General features: G+C 47.5%; 1 protein-coding gene across 2 annotated transcripts; it reads left to right on the top strand.

Moving 5' to 3' along the window:
- Window positions 1–2,366: 2,366 nt before the first annotated feature.
- Abcf2 (ATP binding cassette subfamily F member 2) lies at window positions 2,367–14,198 on the top strand. Of its 2 annotated transcripts, none has more exons than XM_028774676.1 (15): window positions 2,367–2,487; window positions 3,110–3,319; window positions 5,353–5,565; window positions 5,968–6,150; window positions 6,243–6,414; window positions 7,907–8,002; window positions 8,709–8,811; window positions 10,405–10,500; window positions 10,712–10,831; window positions 10,912–11,001; window positions 11,237–11,347; window positions 11,926–11,988; window positions 12,218–12,346; window positions 12,841–13,044; window positions 13,538–14,198. In XM_028774676.1, the coding sequence occupies exons 2-15, from the start codon at window positions 3,151–3,153 to the stop codon at window positions 13,673–13,675; spliced, it is 1,887 nt and encodes a 628-aa protein (XP_028630509.1). In that variant the 5' UTR covers window positions 2,367–2,487; window positions 3,110–3,150; the 3' UTR covers window positions 13,676–14,198. The 2 variants fall into 2 exon arrangements, with proteins under 2 accessions (XP_028630509.1, XP_028630510.1); XM_028774677.1 differs by lacking the exon at window positions 2,367–2,487 and adding an exon at window positions 2,488–2,809.
- Window positions 14,199–21,292: the final 7,094 nt, after the last annotated feature.

Genomic DNA, 21,292 nt, shown 5'->3' with positions numbered 1-21,292 from the left:
ATGTGAGCATACACCACACACACACAAATAAAACATTTTAAGGGCTAGTAAGATAGCTAAGTAGGTAGAAACAAAACTCTTGCCAACAAAGCTTGATGACCTGAGTTTGATCCTGATTGAAGGAAAGAATCAATTCAATCATTTGCTATTGTCTGACATCAATGTGTGTGTGGTATAGATATAATAATAATAAACAATTAAGTACGCTGGGCGGTGGTGGCACACGCCTTTAATTCCACCACTTAGGAGGCAGAGGCAGGCGGATTTCTGAGTTCGAGGCCAGCCTGGTCTATAGAGTGAGTTCCAGGACAGCCAGGGCTATACAGAGAAACCCTGTCTCGAAAAAACAAACAAACAAAAAAAAATTAAGTACAATTTTAAAGATCAGATGCATCATGGGAAAGGACATACATAGTGAGCAAAAACTTATGTAACTCAAATCTGTCTGTTACAATAGAGAACCACTCATATTACGCCCCTTAGCAAGCAGCCTCTCTTTCCCTTAGACTTCATGAAATGAAGCACCAAACAATCACCAGGATCTTTGAGAGCACTCTTGCTCATGTGCCCTGTGGTGAAGACTGACTGCATTTCTGATCAGTGATATTACTTGGCCTTTGAATAAAGTTCCTTGCTACATTGTAATTTGTGTATGCTCATTTCAATTGTGTGAAGTAACAACAGTACTACTCAACTGGTAGAAGTTATTCTAGGAAGGTGGTCAGTGGTATTTAAATGACTTAACTCTGAACTCCAAGCTCTAGCAGACAATCGAGGAGAACTATTTCTATGATGGGGGAGGTGATATCAGTGTTTCGAGTCTTATAGGGATTGCACTCTGACGTCCCCTAGGTTTCCCAGTCATTGCTATCTCTGTAGAATAAATTCCAATGAGGCACTGAGTTGTGAAGAAAGAGTTTAAAGTTTAGAGTAAAACGAGGACATCCTCAAAGGCAGCGGTGGACAATGGACCAAGAAAAAGTTTCTCATTGGGTAGGAGTAGACAATGGTTAGGTGGGTTTTATACTAATTCTTAGTCTCTGGAACAGACAGCTCCGTGTACAGCATGTCCCTGTCCAGGCAATTGACAGGCCCATTTGGATTTTCTTTTTTCTTTTTAAGCCGCGTGCGTGCACGTGTGTGTGTGTGTGTGTACACAAAGCCTCCCTTCACCTTCCTCCCTTTTCTTTCATTTATTTATTATTTTTTTAATGTATATAGGTACGCTATTGCTATCTTCAGACCCACCAGAAGAGGGCATCGGATCCCATTACAGATGGTTGTGAACCTGTGGTTGCTGAGAATTGAACTCAGGACCTCTGGGAGAGCAGTCGGTGCTCTTAACCGCTGAGCCGTCTCTCCAGCCCGTTTTCTTCTTTCTTAAAATCAGAGTGCTACCAAAGACACAGGACGCAGGCTCTGAAGCTGCTGTGATGTCCATCCTCGATGATCTTCACGCCTAATTTCTATTTAGCTTGGGAACATGGTGACCTTAGAGGAAAAGGGGCTCACTTTCTGAGAGTGCACTCAGGGGCAGTAAGTTTGCTTCCTCCAGTGTCATCAATAATAAGGCATCAACGCGCAAGACCCTGGACAGGTAGCAAGGGTCGTAAAGAGTTCCCTTGTTTTTGAGGCTACAGATCTAGTTTATAATGTACCTAACACTCGTCTGTTATAGATTTTAGACAATGAGACCCAAAGGAAATTAAACAAGTCACAGCTAAGTGTCCATAGAGCTAAACTCAGCAAAGCGGTCCTTTTACTTTAGATTTTTTCCACCACACTCGCATGGCTCTGGTGGAACCCAGAAACTCTTGTCTAAGATACCAAGGTTCAGAACGTCTGGCACTTTCAAAAAGTTTGGTTAGAGATGGACTAGGCTCTGCAATTTCAGTTCCGTGAAACTAGGACGCCTTTCTCAGACAGAGCTCTGTTGGCGTGGTTTGCAAAGGGTTACCTCACTTTTAGAGCCACCTCTGCCCAGCAGCACCTCATTTTTCTTTTCCTTCCACCTTCTAACTCTCTTCTCCCATTGTTTGGACCGGCACTCTTACGACGCATGCTAGGATGCCTAGCCGCACTCCCTGCTGGTTAAACCAGTAGAGCAGCCTGGTAAATTTATCTGCTAGGGGGTGGGGTATCGTCTGTAAGACCGGCCCACCTCTCCCGAGGAGCAATGTGGGATTTGCAGTTTTCAGCACTTCAAACTGGCTTGGTAGGACGGAACCCTTGGACTCTAATCCTCCCCCACCCGAATCCTCGCGCGTTCTGATGACATCACTAGAACTGCGCAACACCTGGGATTCGTGGTAGTTCTGGAGGAGAGTCCCGCCCTAAGTTCTTACGATTCGAGAACTACATTTTCCAGAAGCCCTCGCGGCAGCGCGCCAAGGGCCGCCCGGGGCCGTGATTGGCTGGGGAGCCGGCCGCACGCGGAGGAGCTCAAGGAGCTGCTCTGTTGCGACAGAGGCCGAGCGGCGAGGCCCCGTGAGTTGAGGGGGAAGGGGCGCCGGAGGGGAGGAGAGTGCGGACCCGTGAGCAGGAAGCCGGAGGAGAAGCCGAAGGGAGCTCAGGGTCGGGATGGAAAGGGCCGGAAGGGAAAAGAACTGGCCCAGGCAGAGACGCCGGCGAGCGGGGTGTGGGGGAGGTTAGGGGCAGCGAACGCGGAGACCCTTTAGGGACCCGGCGGGGAGGACTCGTGGTTCCCGGAGAGGAACCTCGCCACAGTCGGTGGGGTGGAGGAGAGGGACGGAAGGGAGGTCCGGGACGAACTCCTGGCGAAGAACCGAAAAGGAGGCGGCTGGCATAGGTGCGCGAGCGCCAAGTTTGGAAACTGGAGACGAGGGGCAGAGCGGTCCCTCACCAAAGGCCCTGGGGGAAAGAGCGCATCCAAGTGAAGCGGGCGGTGGGGATTGGCGCGCGAACCCCAAGGGAGGAGATGGGGCTGGAGGAGCGGTGGAGAGAGTGTGAGAAACCCTGACAAAGTTGGCGGGGACCAGAGTTGGGCACCAGAGGCTTGATAGGAAAATTCCAAGGAGGGATGGGATATCGCTCCGACATTCTTACCGGTAAGTTTAGAATTTTGGAGTATCTGTTTGCTTTTCTTTAGACTCCTGAAAGAACGGTAACTACCCTCCGTGGCTCATCACCATGCCTTCCGACCTGGCCAAGAAGAAGGCAGCCAAAAAGAAGGAAGCTGCCAAAGCTCGACAGCGGCCCAGAAAAGGACATGAAGAAAATGGAGATGCTGTCACAGAACCTCAGGTGGCGGAGGAGAAGAACGAGGAGGCCAATGGCAGAGAGACCACAGGTGATGGAGGTGAGTTGGGTGAATTTCCTGAGCTTGTTGTCTCGGCCAAAATCAGAATCTGGATGCAGGTGCATAGGCCTTTAATCCCAGCGGTCAGGAGGCTACTGTAAAATGATGGAGGGTTTGAAGCCAGGCTGCCCCTCCCCCTTTTTTTCTTAACAAAGTAAAACACCCACAGACACATGTCTTTCTTTATATGCCATGAAACTTTTTAGTGGCACCCACACCCATAGAGTTAAAACTTGTTACTGATCAAGGAAACTGAACTTAAGTGGCAAACACAGATGGGAGTTTTTGATCTACCTTGGTGCTGCAGTAGACAGTAAAAGAGAAGGCACCTTCTACTATTTCCTGTTTTTCTTCCAACCTATCGTGGTGAGTATGTCAGGAGTACCATATGGTACTCTATTTTTTTGAGAGGCAGGTGTTTGGAGGCAGGAGGGTGTCTCTGTGTGGCCCTGACTGTCTTGGAACTCTGTAGACCAGACTGGCCTTGAACTCATAGAGTTCCACCTGCCCCTGCCTCCTGGCTGCAGGGATTAAAGGCATGAGCCACCACCCTTGGCTCACATGGTATTTATTCTTAATGTCACAGGGATAGTGATTATACTAGTGAGTAGCGAGTTACATGTTGTTACATATCTTCATGTACTTTTTCTGATAATATAGTTGTGGTTTTGTTACTTAGGTTTGGGGAATTTGTTGTAGCATTTTTTTCTATACTAGATAATGCTATTCACTCACACTTTGCTAAGACAGAACTTTTTGGCTCAAATTAACTTGAGAGGAAAAAGTTCATTTTTTTTCTTATATTCTCAGGTCCATTTTTGAGGAAAATAAAGCATGGAGTTTTGTTTTTCAAGACAGAGTTTCTCTGTAACCACCCTGGCTGTCCTGAAACTCACTCTGTAGACAAGGCTGGCCTCGAACTTCAGAAATCTGCCTGCCTCTGCCTCCCAAGTGCTGGGATTAAAGGCGTGTGCCACCACTGCCTGGTTATTGTTTTGTTTTTCAAGACAGAGTTTCTCTGTAACCACCCTTGCTGTCCTGGAACTTGCTTTGTAGACCAGGCTGGCCTCAATCTCAGAGATCTTCCTGCTTCTTCCTCTGGAGTGCTGGAATTAAAGGCACCAGGCTTCAGCTAGCTTTCTTATATAGCACAGACCCACTCAGCTAAAGACTGCACTGCCTACACTGGATTGGACCCTCTACATTAATTAGCATTAAGAAAACGCCTTATCAACATGGTCACCGGCTGGTGGAGGCAGTTCTTCAGTTGAGGTTCCTCTTGCTGGGCTTATGTGAAGTTGACAGCTAGAGTTAGCTATGACGTGGGGACATTGCAGTGATAATGAGCATCCCAGTCTGACGTCTTCACTGCCCAGGAGAACGGCTCCATCCTGCTCATGTAGACTGCTCACTGTCCTTTGAGTCTTACCACGGTTTCTGTCCTTTCACACATGAAGTTCTTGTGCGAGCTTGTGGTTTACATACATGATTGTGTTTCCATTTGCTATCCCCTGTGTCATTTTACAGGGTTACTTATGTCTAGTCATTACAGGTGTTTATTCTGATTTGAGGGACTGTGTTTTCTTTTGAGGCGGGGGCTGTGTGTGTCTGTGTGACTGTGACCACAGATACACTAAACATTTGAAGAAATACGATGTTAATAACGGGAATACGAGTGTAGCAAGTAGCGTTTAAAAATGACTGATAGAGTCAAGTGGTAGGAATCATCTCCAAAATAAAATGTAGAAGGCAGCTAGTGTGATCAGGTTAGGCCATGGGAAGCTTTATCCACGTCCAGAGCTGTGGAAGATGGTGAAGGGGGAGGAGAGAGCTTAGAATCTAAAGGGCTCCTTGTAAAGCTTGTCTGTGAAAGCAGGGTGTCAGGCAAGGCTTTGTCATGGGCACTGTATGAAGCCCTCAGAACGTCCGAGTCTGCTTCTCACGACCTGAGCTCAGGTCCTGTGGGATCTCCCTGTTGGTCCCAGATCTGAGTCTGTCTGACTGACCCTTCCCAAATTCCACATGTACCCCAGAGGTGGATTTGCTGACCAAGGAGCTGGAGGACTTTGAGATGAGGAAAGCTGCTGCTCGAGCTGTCACCGGTGTCCTGGCCTCTCACCCCAACAGTACTGACGTCCACATCATCAACCTCTCCCTTACCTTCCATGGTCAAGAGCTGCTCAGCGACACCAAACTGGAATTAAACTCCGGCCGGCGATATGGCCTCATTGGCTTAAATGGAATTGGTGAGGCCCTTGAGGGTTGCATGGGGGAAGGTTTCTCTTTCTTGTTCATCTGTCACTCAGTATGTATTTAGCACTAACAAAGCAAGAAGTTTATTAGTGGCAGACCAGACATGCCTGGGGCTTACGGCACAGAGCTGTGTGTACCATGCACCACTGGAGTACCTTTTTGACAGAAAGTGCTAGAGAGGTCGGTGGGGAGAGAGGGTGAGGAGTAGTGGTGTAAAGCCTTTATAAGTGCACAGGATTTCACAGGCACAGTAAGAGTAGACTTGAAGGCAAGCTGGAAAGGAAACCCTGAGAGCGAGTGGGTGACTTAGAGAATGGGGATCCTGGTTCACCTGTTAGGGACAGGTGCAAAAGAATGGTGGTGAAATGGCTGAGTGTCTTCTGTCACCCTCTTAGGAAAGTCCATGCTGCTCTCTGCTATTGGGAAACGTGAGGTGCCCATCCCCGAGCACATCGACATCTACCATCTGACCCGTGAGATGCCGCCTAGCGAGAAAACACCCTTGCAGTGTGTGATGGAGGTGGACACAGAGCGGGCCATGCTGGAGAGAGAGGCTGAGCGGTTAGCTCATGAGGTTGGTATGGCTCTGCACCCAGGGCTGGGCTGGGCTGGGCTGGGCTTCCTTCCTCCTGGGACCCTCAGGGAGCTCATGGTCGTATGCTGCCCACAGCGGAGTGTGAGAAACTCATGGAACTCTATGAACGGCTGGAAGAGCTGGATGCTGACAAAGCAGAGATGCGGGCCTCAAGGATCTTACATGGATTGGGTTTCACACCTGCCATGCAGCGCAAGAAGCTGAAAGATTTCAGTGGTGGCTGGAGGATGAGAGTTGCTCTTGCTAGGTGAGTTTCCCCCTTCCCATCATCTCTTGGAGCGGGATGTTTACTCTGGTGGGAATGTAGAACAGGGATCGTGTTCAGTATGTGCCGGATGAGATAGCCACTGGTGATGTAATGTGGGTCGGTGTGTGGACTGAACCGAGTGTCCTGGCTGCAGCACTCTAGAATACTTCCATGCTTGGTGCTGGTTCTCAGCGCATAGTCCAGAGTACTCTGAGCAGACCCAAGTAAAATGATAGTTAAGTGTCTGTTTTTACCCTGACCCCCTTCCTGCCTCTTGTGCTGCTGTCCTGCTAATTTTTATGATAGTATAATAGACAGTATTGGTGTTACCTGTCTTTTTTACCCCTGTAAACCCGTGGTGAAAGTGAGTTTGTAGTCCATCACTACACCAGCGCCCTTCCTAGGGTGCTGAGATGTGTGTGTTATCTCTTTTTTTTTGTTGTTTTGTTTTGTTTTGTTTTTTGAGATAGGGTTTCTCTGTGTAGCCCTGGCTGTCCTGGAACTCACTCTGTAGACAAGGCTGGCCTCGAACTCTGAAATCCGCCTGCCTCTGCCTCCCAAGTGCTGGGATTAAAGGCATGCGCCACCACTGCCCGGCCGTTTTCTCTTAAAATAATGAAGTATCTCAGGCTGCACACTGTAAACAAGATAGGCTCATTTTTGTTCGTGACTGTGGGGAGGGCTCAGCCAATGTAGCAGGTCCTGAAGTGTAGTGTAGTATAGGCTTCATGTGGTGAGAGATAAGGAAGTTCGTGTGTCTGTCTGCTTGTCTCTCCTTACAAAGCCACAAATGTGTCCTCCTTGGGCTCTGTCCTGATGACTGCCTAATCATTCTTACCTTACAGAGGCCTTACCTAAGCACCAGCATTCGGGTGCATTTACTCCCTCTCTGTGGGGAGTCCACACTGTACTCCTGCTCCTGGGAAGCAAGTTAGTTGGTGAGGCTTCCCCATGGCCCCTGAGAGTTGCCTCCATGTCTTAGAACATGAGTGTGATGACTCCACTTGCTGACCAGAAGTTGCTCTGGCTGGTTCAGGAGCTTTCTCAGTGCAGGCTGGAGTGTGATGTTCAGAAGCACTCTTACCAAGCTCCCCAAGACTGGCGACAACAGTCTGGGAGCCAGGGCTTCAGCTTGTTCCTTGCTTTGCCAGTGTAAGAAAAGGACATTCTTTGGCCACTTGCTGGTGTCTGTCACCCCCATCAAGTACCCTAATCTGGATGCTTGTTGCCTTAGTAACTTGTTTCCTCTGTGCCTCTGATGCTCATCACAAACCTCAGGTGCAAAAGATCTTGTCAGCCTTGCCTGCCGTCCATATTCCTGTAACTCACTTGCTATCTTTCTGCCAGTCTTGAGCTCTGGAGCCCTTCCTTCCTCCGAGGTAGAAAATAGATTGGCTTAAGGATCAGTCCAGACCTGACCAGCACTGTGACAGGAAACCTGCACCTGACATTTAGCATTTAGGATGCCTCTGTTTCCTTTTGTATCCTTCAGAGCCCTCTTTATTCGGCCCTTCATGCTGCTTCTGGACGAGCCTACCAATCACCTGGACCTGGATGCCTGTGTGTGGCTGGAAGAGGAACTTAAGACGTAAGAGATGGGGCTGGGAGCTGCAGTCCCAAGGGGTCAGTAGCAGAGTACAAAGGAATTAGGTGCTCAGAAGCTGCCCTGATGAGTGCTTGTGAAGTGAGGCCAGAGACGGGCCAGATGCAGCCAGGACTAGTGTAGTTACACTGGCCCTTCAGTCAGTCGGAAATATTTTTCCTATGTCCAAGATACAGCCTCTTCACTAAAGAAAATGTTTAATTGTGTGTATACCTGTGCACACATGTACATAAATCATGTAAAGTGACTCTAATGCTTAAATTCATGGTGTGACGATAAAGAAAAATAATAGTAAATGTTGTCTCAACTTTAAAAGGAAACAGGAGCTGCCTTAGTGCTGTCTAAAAAAAAGAAAGGACTTATGTTTCTCTTATTGAGTCTGTTTGGGTTGATCCCACTCATGGGTCTGGATACCTTTTATTTAAATACTTGTATGTACAGAATGTTGATATCACTACCATGCCCATCCCTACTCCATTCTGTTGACAGAGCAGAAGATTGGGGCCTCAGCTGTCTTAGCACTGCAAGGCTCCAGGAACCCCCTTACTGAGGGAATGAAGCGTTGCCTGAGTCCCTGCTGGCTGCAGGGCCTTCAAGGGCACTTGGGTTCACTAAGGGTGGGAGAGGGTCTTCTTGAGTCTCTCCGTGTAGCCTTTTGAGATCGTCTCTGACTTGAGACCTTCCTTCACAGTTTCAAGCGCATCCTGGTCCTTGTGTCCCATTCCCAGGACTTCCTGAACGGGGTCTGTACCAACATCATCCACATGCACAACAAGAAACTGAAGTATTACACGGTGAGTGGGCCTGGTCCTGTGCTTTCTAGTTCTTTGAAGTTATTAAAAATTAAAATAACCCTTTAAAGAACTCCAGCCCATTTTATTTTAGTTCCAAAGCCTTTGCTTCTGCCAATAGGCCACAGTTGGCAGCTGTTCTGTGTACCTGCGTGCCTGCGTGCGTGTTTTGCTGCCTTCCCTGTTGTGACAGCTTGGTGCACAAGAAAATAAGTTAGTATCTTAGCAGTCTCCCTGTTGTGCCTTGTCTTTTTTAAGAAATAGTTGGTTTTGTTAGTATTTTTAGTAATGTGAACCTGGTGTAGGTTTGTGCAGGTGAGTGCAAAGCCTGCTCAGGCCAGGACAGGTTGTGGATCAGCTCGAGTTAGAGGCAGCTCTGAGCACCTGCTGTGGATGCTGGGAATCAAAGGAATAACACACACCAGTAAATAAGAGAATTGTAATAAAAAGGTTTTAATGAAACATAGTTAGGTGTGGCAGCATCTACATGACCCCAGCACTATGTTGGCTGAAGTATAAGGATCATACTAACCTGGATTCCACAGCGAGGATCAGTCTCTAATGGGGAAAGGGAAACATAGACCTCTTCCTAGTCACAGTCACTGTGGAGCATTAGTAGTTTCTTAAATTACCTTCCAAAACTGTATTTGCAATTATTTGTAGAAAATGTCATATGGATGCACCTTCCACCTTTAATCATCTAGAATCTGTTTGTTTTGTTTTTTAATGTGTATTTTATGTATTCATTGCATATATGAGTATTTGTACATGCATGCAGTGCCTGTGAAGGCCAGAAGAGGGTGTCAGGTCCACTGGACCAACTTACAGATGGTTGTGGGCTACCACGTGAGTGCTGAGAGTTGAACTCAGGTCCTTTGGAAGAGCAGTCAGTACTCTTAACCACTGACCCATCTCCAGCCCCTCTTCTATATCCTTAATGATCAATTCTGTTCTTCAGGTTGCTTTTGTATAGTCTGCCTGTTCAGTATGCCTACATAGTATGATCATTGTGTGGATATTCTGAGACTTGATTGTTAGGGTTTTGATGGATGGGTAGCTTGAGTCTTCCGCTTTGTCTGGCTCAGATAGAAACCATGGCAATCCAAGGCATGATCTGCGTAGTTGGTTTGTTTTCTTTTGTGGGGACAGCCCTTATCGATATGTGACTTCAGCATCTGGTGTGAGCAGTTAGAGATGGTTGAGGGCCTGAGCTTCATGTGTCAGCATGTCTGTGTCCAGGGCTTCTGCTGACACTGGGTTCTTCAGGTTTCCTTAGGATTTGCCATGGCATCTGGCTTGGCCTGGCTGAGCAGGAGGCATGGAATTGAAAACATAGACCCATGCATTTCTGGTTGGGCTATAGCATGGCTTAGTGCTACACCCTTGCCTAACTTGAGCCATGAGAGCCATGCCCTGAGTTCCACCCTAAGCACTGCAAAAATAAACAGCAAGTTCTGTTAGCATGTGCTGCTGTCATGCAGATCCTCTGTTTACTGCTCAGCCTTAGAGCAGCAGCCAGTGAGTGATGCTCTCACCCTCTAACCTGAGTGAGAGCCCTGGATAAAGTTGCCACCTTGCCTGGGACATTTCCCACAGGGTAATTATGATCAGTATGTGAAGACACGGCTGGAGCTGGAAGAGAACCAGATGAAGAGGTTTCACTGGGAGCAGGACCAGATAGCACACATGAAGGTAGGGAAGCCACGGCTCTTCTCCACCTGGATTGGGACACGAAGGGGGCTGGAGGAGCCTGGGGAGATGTGGGTCATTTCTTATGAGAGGTTTGAGTTGATGCTTCCCATTTCCTGTGCACACTTCAAGTCCCATCCTGGTTTCCTGCAAACACTTGAAGCCCTTTCCTGTCTCTTGCACCCACTCCAATCCCCTTTCTGGTCTCTTGCAGAACTACATTGCCAGGTTTGGCCATGGCAGTGCCAAGCTGGCCCGGCAGGCTCAAAGCAAAGAGAAAACACTACAGAAAATGATGGCTTCCGGACTGACAGAAAGGGTTGTGAGTGACAAGGTGAGGTGTGATCACTGTGGTTAGGTGACTGGAGCATGAGTTTAAGAAAAGCCCTGACCTGAAAATGCATCCTTCTCTAGACGCTGTCATTTTATTTCCCACCATGTGGTAAGATCCCACCGCCTGTCATCATGGTGCAGAATGTGAGCTTCAAGTACACAAAAGATGGGGTGAGTACAGTACACTCTGTGTGTGGCCAGGCCAGGTGTGCTGTGCATGGGCAGTTTGAGCAATGGGAGCCTCTCCTGATTGCTCCTGCTGACTGTGTGCCGACTCCAGGGAGGAGACGACTGTCAGGTTTAGCAGATGGGAGCAGTGGGTCGGTCAGCTTTGACAGGATGGGGTGGGCACACCCGGCAGGGACCCAACTTCTAGCCTTTGTCCCCCTCTCTTTACCCACCTCAGCCTTGCATCTACAATAATCTAGAATTTGGCATTGACCTTGACACACGAGTGGCTCTGGTAGGACCCAATGGAGCAGGGAAGTCCACTCTGTTGAAGCTGCTAACTGGAGAGGTATGGTGCTAAGGTGGCATGTCATGGCTTCTGAAACCTTCATTAAGGAAGAAGGAATGTGTGAGTGAGCGCCTTGGTGGTTGAGTGAACCACCTGGAGGGGCTGGGTCAGTGCAGAGGCCAGGGATGTCTTCCTGTGAGAGGCTGGGTGGGGAGGACTGTATGACTGAGTGTGCATATGAATGCATTCATCTGACAGTTTAAGTTAGGCTATGAAGATGACCTATACAGTGGAGTCCACCTAGTAAGCTGCTGTGTGCCTTCACTTCCCTTAAGAGTCTGTTAGTGAGTCTTCCTAAGTGTATGCTTTTACATTTGTTTTATTGTGTGCACATTCATGTGGGAGTCAGTTCTCACCTTCCACCATGTGGGTTCCAGATCAACACAGGCTGTCAAGCTTAGCAGCCAGTGCCTTTATCCACTGAGATCTGCACAGCCCCGCCTGACACTCGGGAGTGCCTAGATGGTAACCTGTGTGTTAGCTAGTGTAGTAGATCAGTTAGAGTCCTCTTCAATATACATGTGTTTGGTTCTGTCTGGGATTTTTCCCCCCTGATTCTACTTAATACTCTTCCCTAGCTTCTGCCTACAGATGGAATGATCCGGAAGCATTCTCATGTCAAGATAGGGCGTTACCATCAGGTACTGACCTGGGGTCAAGGTTGGGGGTCAGGGTGGAAGAAGGGAACAGACACATCTGTCCAAACCCCTCCTCTGGGAACATAACTCCTCCCTGCATCCTGTATCCTGAGCTAGGGTCTGGGAAGGCTCCTAGGGCAGGGAGGCCTCTTTTAGGGTAGGCCCACACACACCAAGTGGCATCCTTTTGGAGGAGGTTCCCTCACATGTGGCGGTCTTGCTTTCTCTGCAGCACTTGCAGGAGCAGCTGGACCTGGACCTTTCGCCGCTGGAGTACATGATGAAGTGCTACCCAGAGATCAAGGAGAAGGAGGAGATGAGGAAGATCATTGGGAGATATGGCCTCACTGGGAAACAGCAGGTGAGAGAAGGGGGATGGGAAGGACCCAAGATGGCTTAGAGGCTGCTGCCAGATGGTCGTCGGATGCTGTCTTCACATGTAGGTGATCAGAGTCTCCTTCACTCCTTCCTCTGTAGTGTCATGCACTGAGAGGTTGTGAGAAAGGTCAGTGAATGGGACTCTGAGAGGTTCTTGAGCCAGAGTGCTTGAGGGAGCAAAGGGAATTGCAACCTAGAAAACAGACATGAAACTGCAGGGTCACTGGCTTACATCGTTGCACAGGGACTTCTGTTCTTAAGGTGAGAGGCACTTGGTTGTGCTTCCAGACAAACCTTGTCAAGACTTTGGCCTGCCCACTGCCTTGCTGCGTGATCTTGGGTCATCCTAAGCTCATGTCTTCCGGGGGAGGAAAAAAAGAGGCAATAATGGGAACAAGAGCCAGGAAAAGAAGAGAAGCCCCTGCTGCATAGCACCTGTAATGCCAACACCAAACGGTTATGCCACGGTTCCTCTAGGTGAGCCCAATCCGGAACCTGTCTGATGGACAGAAGTGCCGAGTGTGTCTGGCCTGGCTAGCCTGGCAGAACCCTCACATGCTCTTTCTGGACGAGCCTACCAATCACCTGGACATCGAGACCATTGATGCTCTGGCAGACGCCATCAATGAGTTTGAAGGTGGCATGATGCTAGTCAGCCACGACTTCAGACTCATCCAGCAGGTGAGGTGTGGCCTGCGGTACAGCTGTGGACCATGAGGGCATAACGACATCTGCTAAGTTCAGAGAAGGCTGAGTCCACATGGCTGGATCTCATGACTCAGGACAGCAGTTAACTTAGTAGATAGAGATGACCCAAATAAGGAAGTCCAAAAGTAAGTGTTGTAATAAGAAGGATTTGGATTAAGAGGAGGAGGAGGAAAGGTTACTAGACGTTCTGGCCTTTCTTAAGAAGCTAGGCTAGAAAAACAAGTGGATCATGAAGCCTCTGAATAATCAGGAACCTGCCGGGGACCTGAAAGTAGAGGGGTGGTGGTGCATCAGGATCTAACTTAGAAAGTTCCAGAAGTCTCCAAAGAGCCTGTTTAGTAGTGAGAGTAAGCTGAATGTAGTTTGGGTGAGGCCTCATTAGAAGCGGTTACTTTAGGGAAGCCCAGTACTGGTAGTGGGGAGGGTGCCAAGGACTGGCCAGATCAAGTCCAGCATCTGCTTCCAGGTTGCACAGGAGATTTGGGTCTGTGAAAAACAGACAATCACCAAGTGGCCTGGAGACATCCTAGCCTACAAGGAGCACCTCAAGTCCAAGCTGGTAGATGAGGAGCCCCAGCTCACCAAGAGGACCCACAACGTGTGAGCCCTCAGCTAGGCTTGGGTCAGGAATGCCACCTGGATACTGCCAGCTGACACCTGACCAGCCACTCAGGACAGGACCCTGGGGCTGCACTCCCGCACTGCTGCAATACTGCCCCCAGCCTCTCCCCTCAGCCTGCCTTTGCTGCATCATATCTCCAGCTGGACAGCACCTGTCCGTTTCCCAGCCTCCTTCCATTTGGGTCTGTCTGTCTGGACTCGGCTGGCTGTTCCCTCCAGACCCTTGCTGGTTACCTTGCCCTGAAAGATGCAGCCAGGGGTACCTGGGTTAACCCAAGGGCCCAAGCCCTGGTCTGGCCCTGGAAGGATTCAAGAGCCTCATTTTATGGGTTTAGGTGATGTTGGAGAAATACCGCCAGCCCATCACCCCTGATCCTTATTGCTTCTGGTTTGGAGCTCTGGGCCAGGACCTAGTCCTGGTCAGTATTTTAATAATTATTTAACAGTGTAGATCTATGTGTCATCTACCAAGTGTCCAATAAAGAAAGAGGAAGCTACAGACCCTCCTTCCTGAGTCTCTGAGCCTTTTTCTCTCCCTGCAGTCAGCATTCACTCCCTCAGCAAGCCATGGGCCTCATGAGGCAGGAGGACTTACAACACACCATTTCTGGATCAAGTATTTCCTTTGGCCAGTGTTTCAGGAGATTTCATGGAATTTGAGTGTGGAGGGCTTGTCAAATATGAGGTGGATCTTGCCAACTTTTATAAGTCCTGGAAACATATAGGAACTGAGATTCCTAAGACGCTTCCTGATGTGCGGATGCTGAGTTAGAGGTCATGGGCCATATTTTGCAGTATGATGTACTCCTGCCACCTGCACACCACATAGGACACTTGTTAAAAATGCAGGTTCTTAAGCTATACCTGTCAGCTGCATCTGGTGGAGTGGGAGAGATGCATAACTCTGGAGTCTGTATCCACAATTCACCTCACACGGAGTTCTTATTGTCTTTAAGATACACACCCCTTTATTAGCTCTGTCTAGCTTACATCTGCATAGTTCTGCATAGTCTGTGATCCTTTGGAGCTTTGAGGCTTCATGTCAGTAAGCACTGCCACCCCCAAAACTTCAGTGGCCATCTTTGTGAGAAAACACAACCATTTTCCAGTATGTGTTCTAGTACATCTAAGAGCAGAAGAAACTCCCAGATGGTGTCCAAATCCCCCAAGGAGCTCACAATCTAGTGGGAAAGCCAACAAGACAGGCTATATGTCATGTTCAATTTTACTTTGGATACTAGAAGGCTCAAAAGTGCTCGTGGAGGAAGATCTAACCACAGCCCAGAAAGGCACACTTGAACCTGTTCCCTAAAAAAGTGACAAAGGTCTCTTAGATGGTGAGGTTCCAGAGCTGCTTAGGTGGAAGGACCAAACTATTCCACTGAAATCTGAGATTGACAGGTCTGTGTTCCACCACAGCCCCAGGGAAACCTGGCTCTGATTTGCTCCCAGCCTGCCCTGGGTGTCCAGAATTGGTTTTCAACAGAACCACTTGCTACCACATCCACCTGCCTGTCATCTGATCTCAAAGCAAGGTGTGGCCCAGGGTTAGGATCCCAACACTAGGGTATGAGGCCAGCCTGGGTTCCTGGCCCTCCTTTCTCATCAAAAGATTGGGCTCAGGGTTGGAAGGACTTGGCATCTGGAGGAAGGGAAGTGTACTCGACCTCATAATCTAGTCAGCTTGTGTGTCACCTACAGCCACTTAGCAGGGGAAAAGCCAATTTGACCACTTTAAGAATGCCTGGAAAGTCTGCAAATAATCTAAAGTTAGCAGTGCCTTGTTTGGGATTCAGAACTGCCCTCAGCCTCAAAGCAGACAGCAGCTGTGCTTTCACTGGTTTTGTGAATTGGGAAGGGGTGGTAGTGCATGTCTTCACTTGCAAGCAAGTGGCATTTATTGCTGACTTCCCTCCCTCCTCCCCTCTACACAGCTACCAGTTTCTGATTTGTAGTCCCTCTTCCATCCCATTCAAGCTGTTCAGATTCCTGTAGTCACAGTATTCATGCACCCGTGGCTTTAGCTCAGCTTTGGGATCAAAATGACAGAAGGCTTGGGTCAGGTGTGAGCTTAGGAGAGGGGCCTCTTAGCCTGACTGAGCTGACAGTGCTGTTCACCCAGCTGACCCTGATAAGATGACCAACAGGATCCTGATTAGCTGCAGCCTTCTGCTGGCAGGAACAGCCAAAGCAGTGACTGGTAAGGCCTTGGCCAGCTCTGACTCCCCCCGACCCCCTGGCTTGACCACTCTTCTCCCACCTTACACTGACCAAGTCTCCTTACATCTGAGGTTGTCACCAGGTCCCTACCACCTAGAAGCTTCTGTGACTGGAAAGGAGACAAGCACAGAGGGAGGAGCCTTATTCAAAATTAATCCCATACCATAGGTCATCTGCCTTCTGATCCAGTGCTGCAGAGACTGCCATATAGATGCACTTGCTGCAGAGTAACTTGCTATGCATATACCAGGTTAAATGAACAAACCCTCTGACAGGCCATCTTCCCTCTAAGAATGTCACCTCCAGGGATAGCTCCTCTGCTCACTTGGACTCTGAGATGTGTGTGTACAACAGGATCCTTACATCATAGCAACTCTTGGTATGAACTGTTACTCATCCATGTGTTCATGTACTGATGAAAACAGCAAGATCCAGGGCCAGGGAGATGATACAGTCAGACCTGAGTATCCAGGGCTGGAGAGGTGGCACAGTGGTTTAGAGTGTTTGCTGTTCTTACTGGGCCTCTGTGTTCAGGTCCTAGTACCTACCATGTCAGGTGGCTCACAACTATCTGTAGCTCTAAGGTCTGTGGGAGTGTGTGCATGTGTGCACACACACACAAAATAAAATCAAACAACAAAATCCCTAGCATCCATGAAAAAGCTGGGCACACCAACACACTCCTATAATCCCAGTACTGGGTAAATAAGAGGATTCCTGGGGCTTGCTGGCCAGGTGGTCTAGCTCAGTTGGCAGGCCCTAAATTCAGTGAGAGACCCTGTCTCAAAAAATAAGAAAACCTTGTAATCCGTCAGATCCACTTACATCAAGCTAAGTACCAAAAGAAATAGGAAACTGCAACAAAACCCCTAAAGTATTTTTTTAAAAAATGCATAAACAAAGCCAGGCAGTAGTGGTACACGTCTTTAACACCAACCAACATTTGGGAGGCAGATGTAGGTGGATCTCTGAGTTCAAGGTCAGCTTTGTCTACAGACTAAGTTCCAGGACCACCAGAGGTTACATAGGGAAACCTTGTCTTGGGGAGAAAAAAAGCATAGACAGCCAGGATTGGTGTGCATGCCTGTAATCCCAGCACATAGGAGGCTGAGGTAGGGAGGTATCAAATTCAAACCCTTGCTGTTTTCATCACAAATAAAGAAATGCTGCTCACTGGCTTGCTCTCAGGTCAGCTGATTTCTTATACATCCCAGGCACACCTTCTTAGGGATATTACTGCCCATAGTGGGCTGGGCCCTCCTGCATTGATTAAGAGAATATCCTACACAAAGGAATATATACTATAAGAATCACTGTGTGTAATTGTTTATGCCAAACTAAACTATGGGGGGAGAAGAGAGGGGGACAGTTGCCTTAGATTGGGAGGGAAATTGGGAGAGGCATAAAGGAACATTCTAGGGTTTTAAAATATTTGTGATTGGACATTGGTTGTATAAATAAATACATTTGCCAAAATTTAGATATGGCGGAGAGATGATTTGGCAGTTAAGGGTACTTGATAATCTTACAGAGGACCTGGGTTCAATTCCTAGCATCCACACTGCAGCTCACAACTTCTCTAAGTCTAAACCAAGGGAATTTGAAGCCCTCTTCTGGCTTCCTGGGACCACACAAGTGGTACACAGATATATGTTCAGGGAAAACAATCCTCATCCACATAAAAAATAAAGGGAAAAGTAGGTGGAAAATGAGTAAGACAGTGATGACCTCTGACACACACACACAAATGGGAAGAAATTCAAAATGCATGTATAACTGCCCATATGTTCACTGAAGATGCTGACCTACAAGGGATAGAGTCACTTTGCAATTACATAAACTGTGTTTAAACCTTGTGTACAGGGTCGGTGAGAGGGTTTCCAGGGTAAAGGCACTTGCCTCCAAGCCTGATGGTTTGTTCGATAACTAGAATCCACATGGTGGCAGGAGAACTGACTCCTGTGCTGTGCTCTGACCTTTGCATGATCACCATGCACACCCACACCTACACCCACACATGCACATGCACACACACGTGCACACACACAAATATAAATAAAAAATAACATTGGATTTATAGACTCATGTTGAACAATGAGAACATTTCTAAGAAATTTTTAGTCAATTTTGTCCTTATGTGAATGTCAGAGTAAACTTGCAAAAACTAACATGGCCACAACTGTCACTAGGCCATGCAATTGTATGGACCACTGTCACTACATATTTGATCTACTGCCGAAAACAGAATGGTAGAAGAGAAATGGAACTGCAGCTTCCTGTTTCTTTGTGTCAGGACTGGGGTCTCAGTCACTATTCTCCTTAAACTCCCCCATTAACACATCCCTGACATCCATCTTTGCCAGGGCCATGGATTGATCATGAATTCTGTCCTAGTTTGTATTCTGTTGCTGTGTTAAACACCATAACCAAAAACAACTCGGAAAAGAAAGACTTTATTTCAGTTTACAGCTTGCAATGGACCCTTGAGGGAAATCAGGGCAGGACCTCCCAAGCAGGAAAGAACCTGGAACAGAAACTGCAGAGGAATGTTGCTTACAGACTTGCCCTTAGGGTCAAGTTCACACAATTTACACAGCCTAAGCCTGCCTGCCTTAGGGTAGAACTGACCATAGTGGTCTAGTCCTACTGCATTTCTTGTAGGAATCAAGAAAATACCTCACAGGCATGGAGACAAGCCAGTCTGATGGAACCAGTTCTTCAATTCAGGGCCCCTCTTCCCAGGAATCTCAAGTTGACAAACATGGTTACCCATCACAAATTCCTTTGTGAGTGATATCTTCTGAATGGCCCAGCCAAGCTGAAACATCCTGACTCTCTGGAAAGCCCAGGCATCTTTGTCTGTTGTTGCCCAGAGAACTGGTCAAGGGTTGTGTCAGAGAGCACCAAGGACATCATTAACTACACCAGCTCCAAGTGACATATAGTCTATTCTTGTGCACAGTGGTGATTTGAAAAGGGGATGTGTTAAGCCAAAGTATTGTCTGGAGCAACACTGTCCTCCATGTTTAAAGTTACAAGTGGAATCCTAACACATTCTCTAAAAACTGCTATCTGGAGATATGCCATGAGAAACAGGTGACAGTGCTTTGTAAATTAATGACCAATACAGTAATACAGTGGTACAGTAACACAGAGGTGCAGTATTACGGTAATACAGTGATACAGTAATATAGTCATATAGTGTTACAGTGACAATGATACAGTGTTACAGTAATACAGTGATAGTGATACAGTGTTACAGCAACAATGATACAGTGTTACAGTGACAGTGATACAGTAATACAGTAATACAACATTACAGCAACAGTGATAAAATGTGACAGTGATAAAGTATTACAGTAATACAGTGATAGATTGTTACAGCAACAGTGATAGAGTGTTACAGTGATACAGTGATAGAGTGCTACAGTAATACAGTGATACAGTGTTACAGTGATACAGTGTTACAGTGATGCAGAGTTACAGTGATACAGTGGCACAGTGATACAGTGATACAGTGTTATAGTGATACAGTGTTACAGTGATATAGTGATACAATGATATAGTGATATCATGTTACAGTAATACAGTGCTACAGTGTTACAGTAATACAATGATACAATGTTACAGTAATATAGTGATACAGTGCTGCAGTGCTACAGTAATATAGCGATACAGTGTTACAGTAATACAGTGATGCAATGTTACAGTAGTATGGTGATACTGTGTTACAGTAATACAGTGATACAGTGTTACAGTAATACAGTGATGCAGTGATGCAGTGATACAGTGAACTGAAGCAGGGCCCAAGCTAGGATCCTTTCCATTTCTTGGCCCACAATTTCTAGGATATGTTACCTTCGATGATGGGTTTGTGACATTGAGTTGCATGCCCCTGTGCTGTCTCCCAGCACAACACAAATGTATTTGTTTGTTTTGGAATGGGGGTGTTGGTGGTGATTGATATTTTTCTTTCTTATTTTTCAGATAGTTTTTTTTTCCCTTGAGACAGGGTTTCTCCATATAGCTCTGACTGTCCTAGCACTCTCTCTCTGTAGACCAGGCTGGCCTTGCATTCAGAGATTCACCTGTCTCTGCCTCCCTCATGTTGGGATTAAGGGCATATACCGCCACCATTCAGCTTTTGAAACAGGTTTCATGTAGCCCAGGCTGGCCTCCATCACATTTTGCTGAAGATGACCTTGAACCCTGATCTTCTTCCTTCTACCTCCTTGTGCTGGGATTACAGGTGTGCACCACCAAGCTCTGTTTATTCAGTGCAGGACTTTTGTGCGTGCTAGGCAAGCACTCTACCCACTGAGCTACAACCTCAGTCTGCAAATCTACTCTTCAAGACATGGAAAGAGGAGTGATGGCTCACATCTGTAATCCCAGCAGGCAGGAGGCACAGGCAGGAGATCTGGCCTGAGCCCCAGTTCACCTCTTGATTTAATCTTTGATGCTGAAGGTGTAACTTATGGATTAGCAGCACCTGGGAGACAAGAGGAGTGAGGAGCACACCTCAGCCCTGACTGGAGCCTCCACCTAACCAACATCCCCCAGTTGTCCACAGCAAGTATGGGAATCTGCATGTCCTTCTGCTGACTTCCTTCTTCCTCCTCCTTGGTCTTTCCTCTCTTCCTGCCTTCCTTCTTCTTTACTCTTCCTCAATCTATTCCTCCTTTCTTTCTTACCCCTGCTTAATACTGAGCAAAAAAAAAGTGCCCCCACAACCAAAATCAGGGGAGCTGAGAGTTTAGGGCTTTCTGACCACAATCCAGTACCTTTCTTTCCCTGCTTCTACCATCCAGACTTCTAAGGTAGGTCAGACACAAGAGTCAAGACCATGCTGAGGAGGTGACTCAGGGCTAGAATGTGTGCTTATCATGTACCAGGCCCTAATTCTATTCCCAATGCTTTATCCCCCCAAAGGAGTAAAAACTGCATAGCATAGGAGAGGAGGATGGTCATAGTGTAATAGTGTTTGTGGTGGTTGAATGAGATGTCTCTTTTAGTCTACCACATTTGAATATTTTGGTCCTTAGTCAGTGGCACTATTTAGGGAGGTTTAGGAGGCATGGCCTGGCTAGAGGAAGTATCCCAATGCCACTCACCTGCCATTATGGACTCTAGCACTCTGGAACCATAAGCCAAAACAAATTCTTCTAAAGTTGCTTTGGTCATGAGAGTGTTACTTTATCGATAAGCACACCAATAGTGGCCAGAGTTGTCCTACATTCTGTCCTGACATTCCTATAGCTATTGCCTGTGGACTCTGAATGTGCAGCCTCAAGGTTGTCTTCCTAGACAAGTGTCCCCAGCCCTGAACTCCCAGCCCCACCCCTCAGCTTTAGAACATAGGCACAATGGGTTGGAATTC

The sequence above is a fragment of the Grammomys surdaster genome, unplaced genomic scaffold (assembly GCF_004785775.1).
Source record: "Grammomys surdaster isolate TR1022 unplaced genomic scaffold, NIH_TR_1.0 242, whole genome shotgun sequence".
NCBI lineage: Eukaryota > Metazoa > Chordata > Mammalia > Rodentia > Muridae > Grammomys > Grammomys surdaster.
Note: the sequence above shows the minus strand (reverse complement) of the source record. Positions and strands in the feature narration are given on the sequence as shown.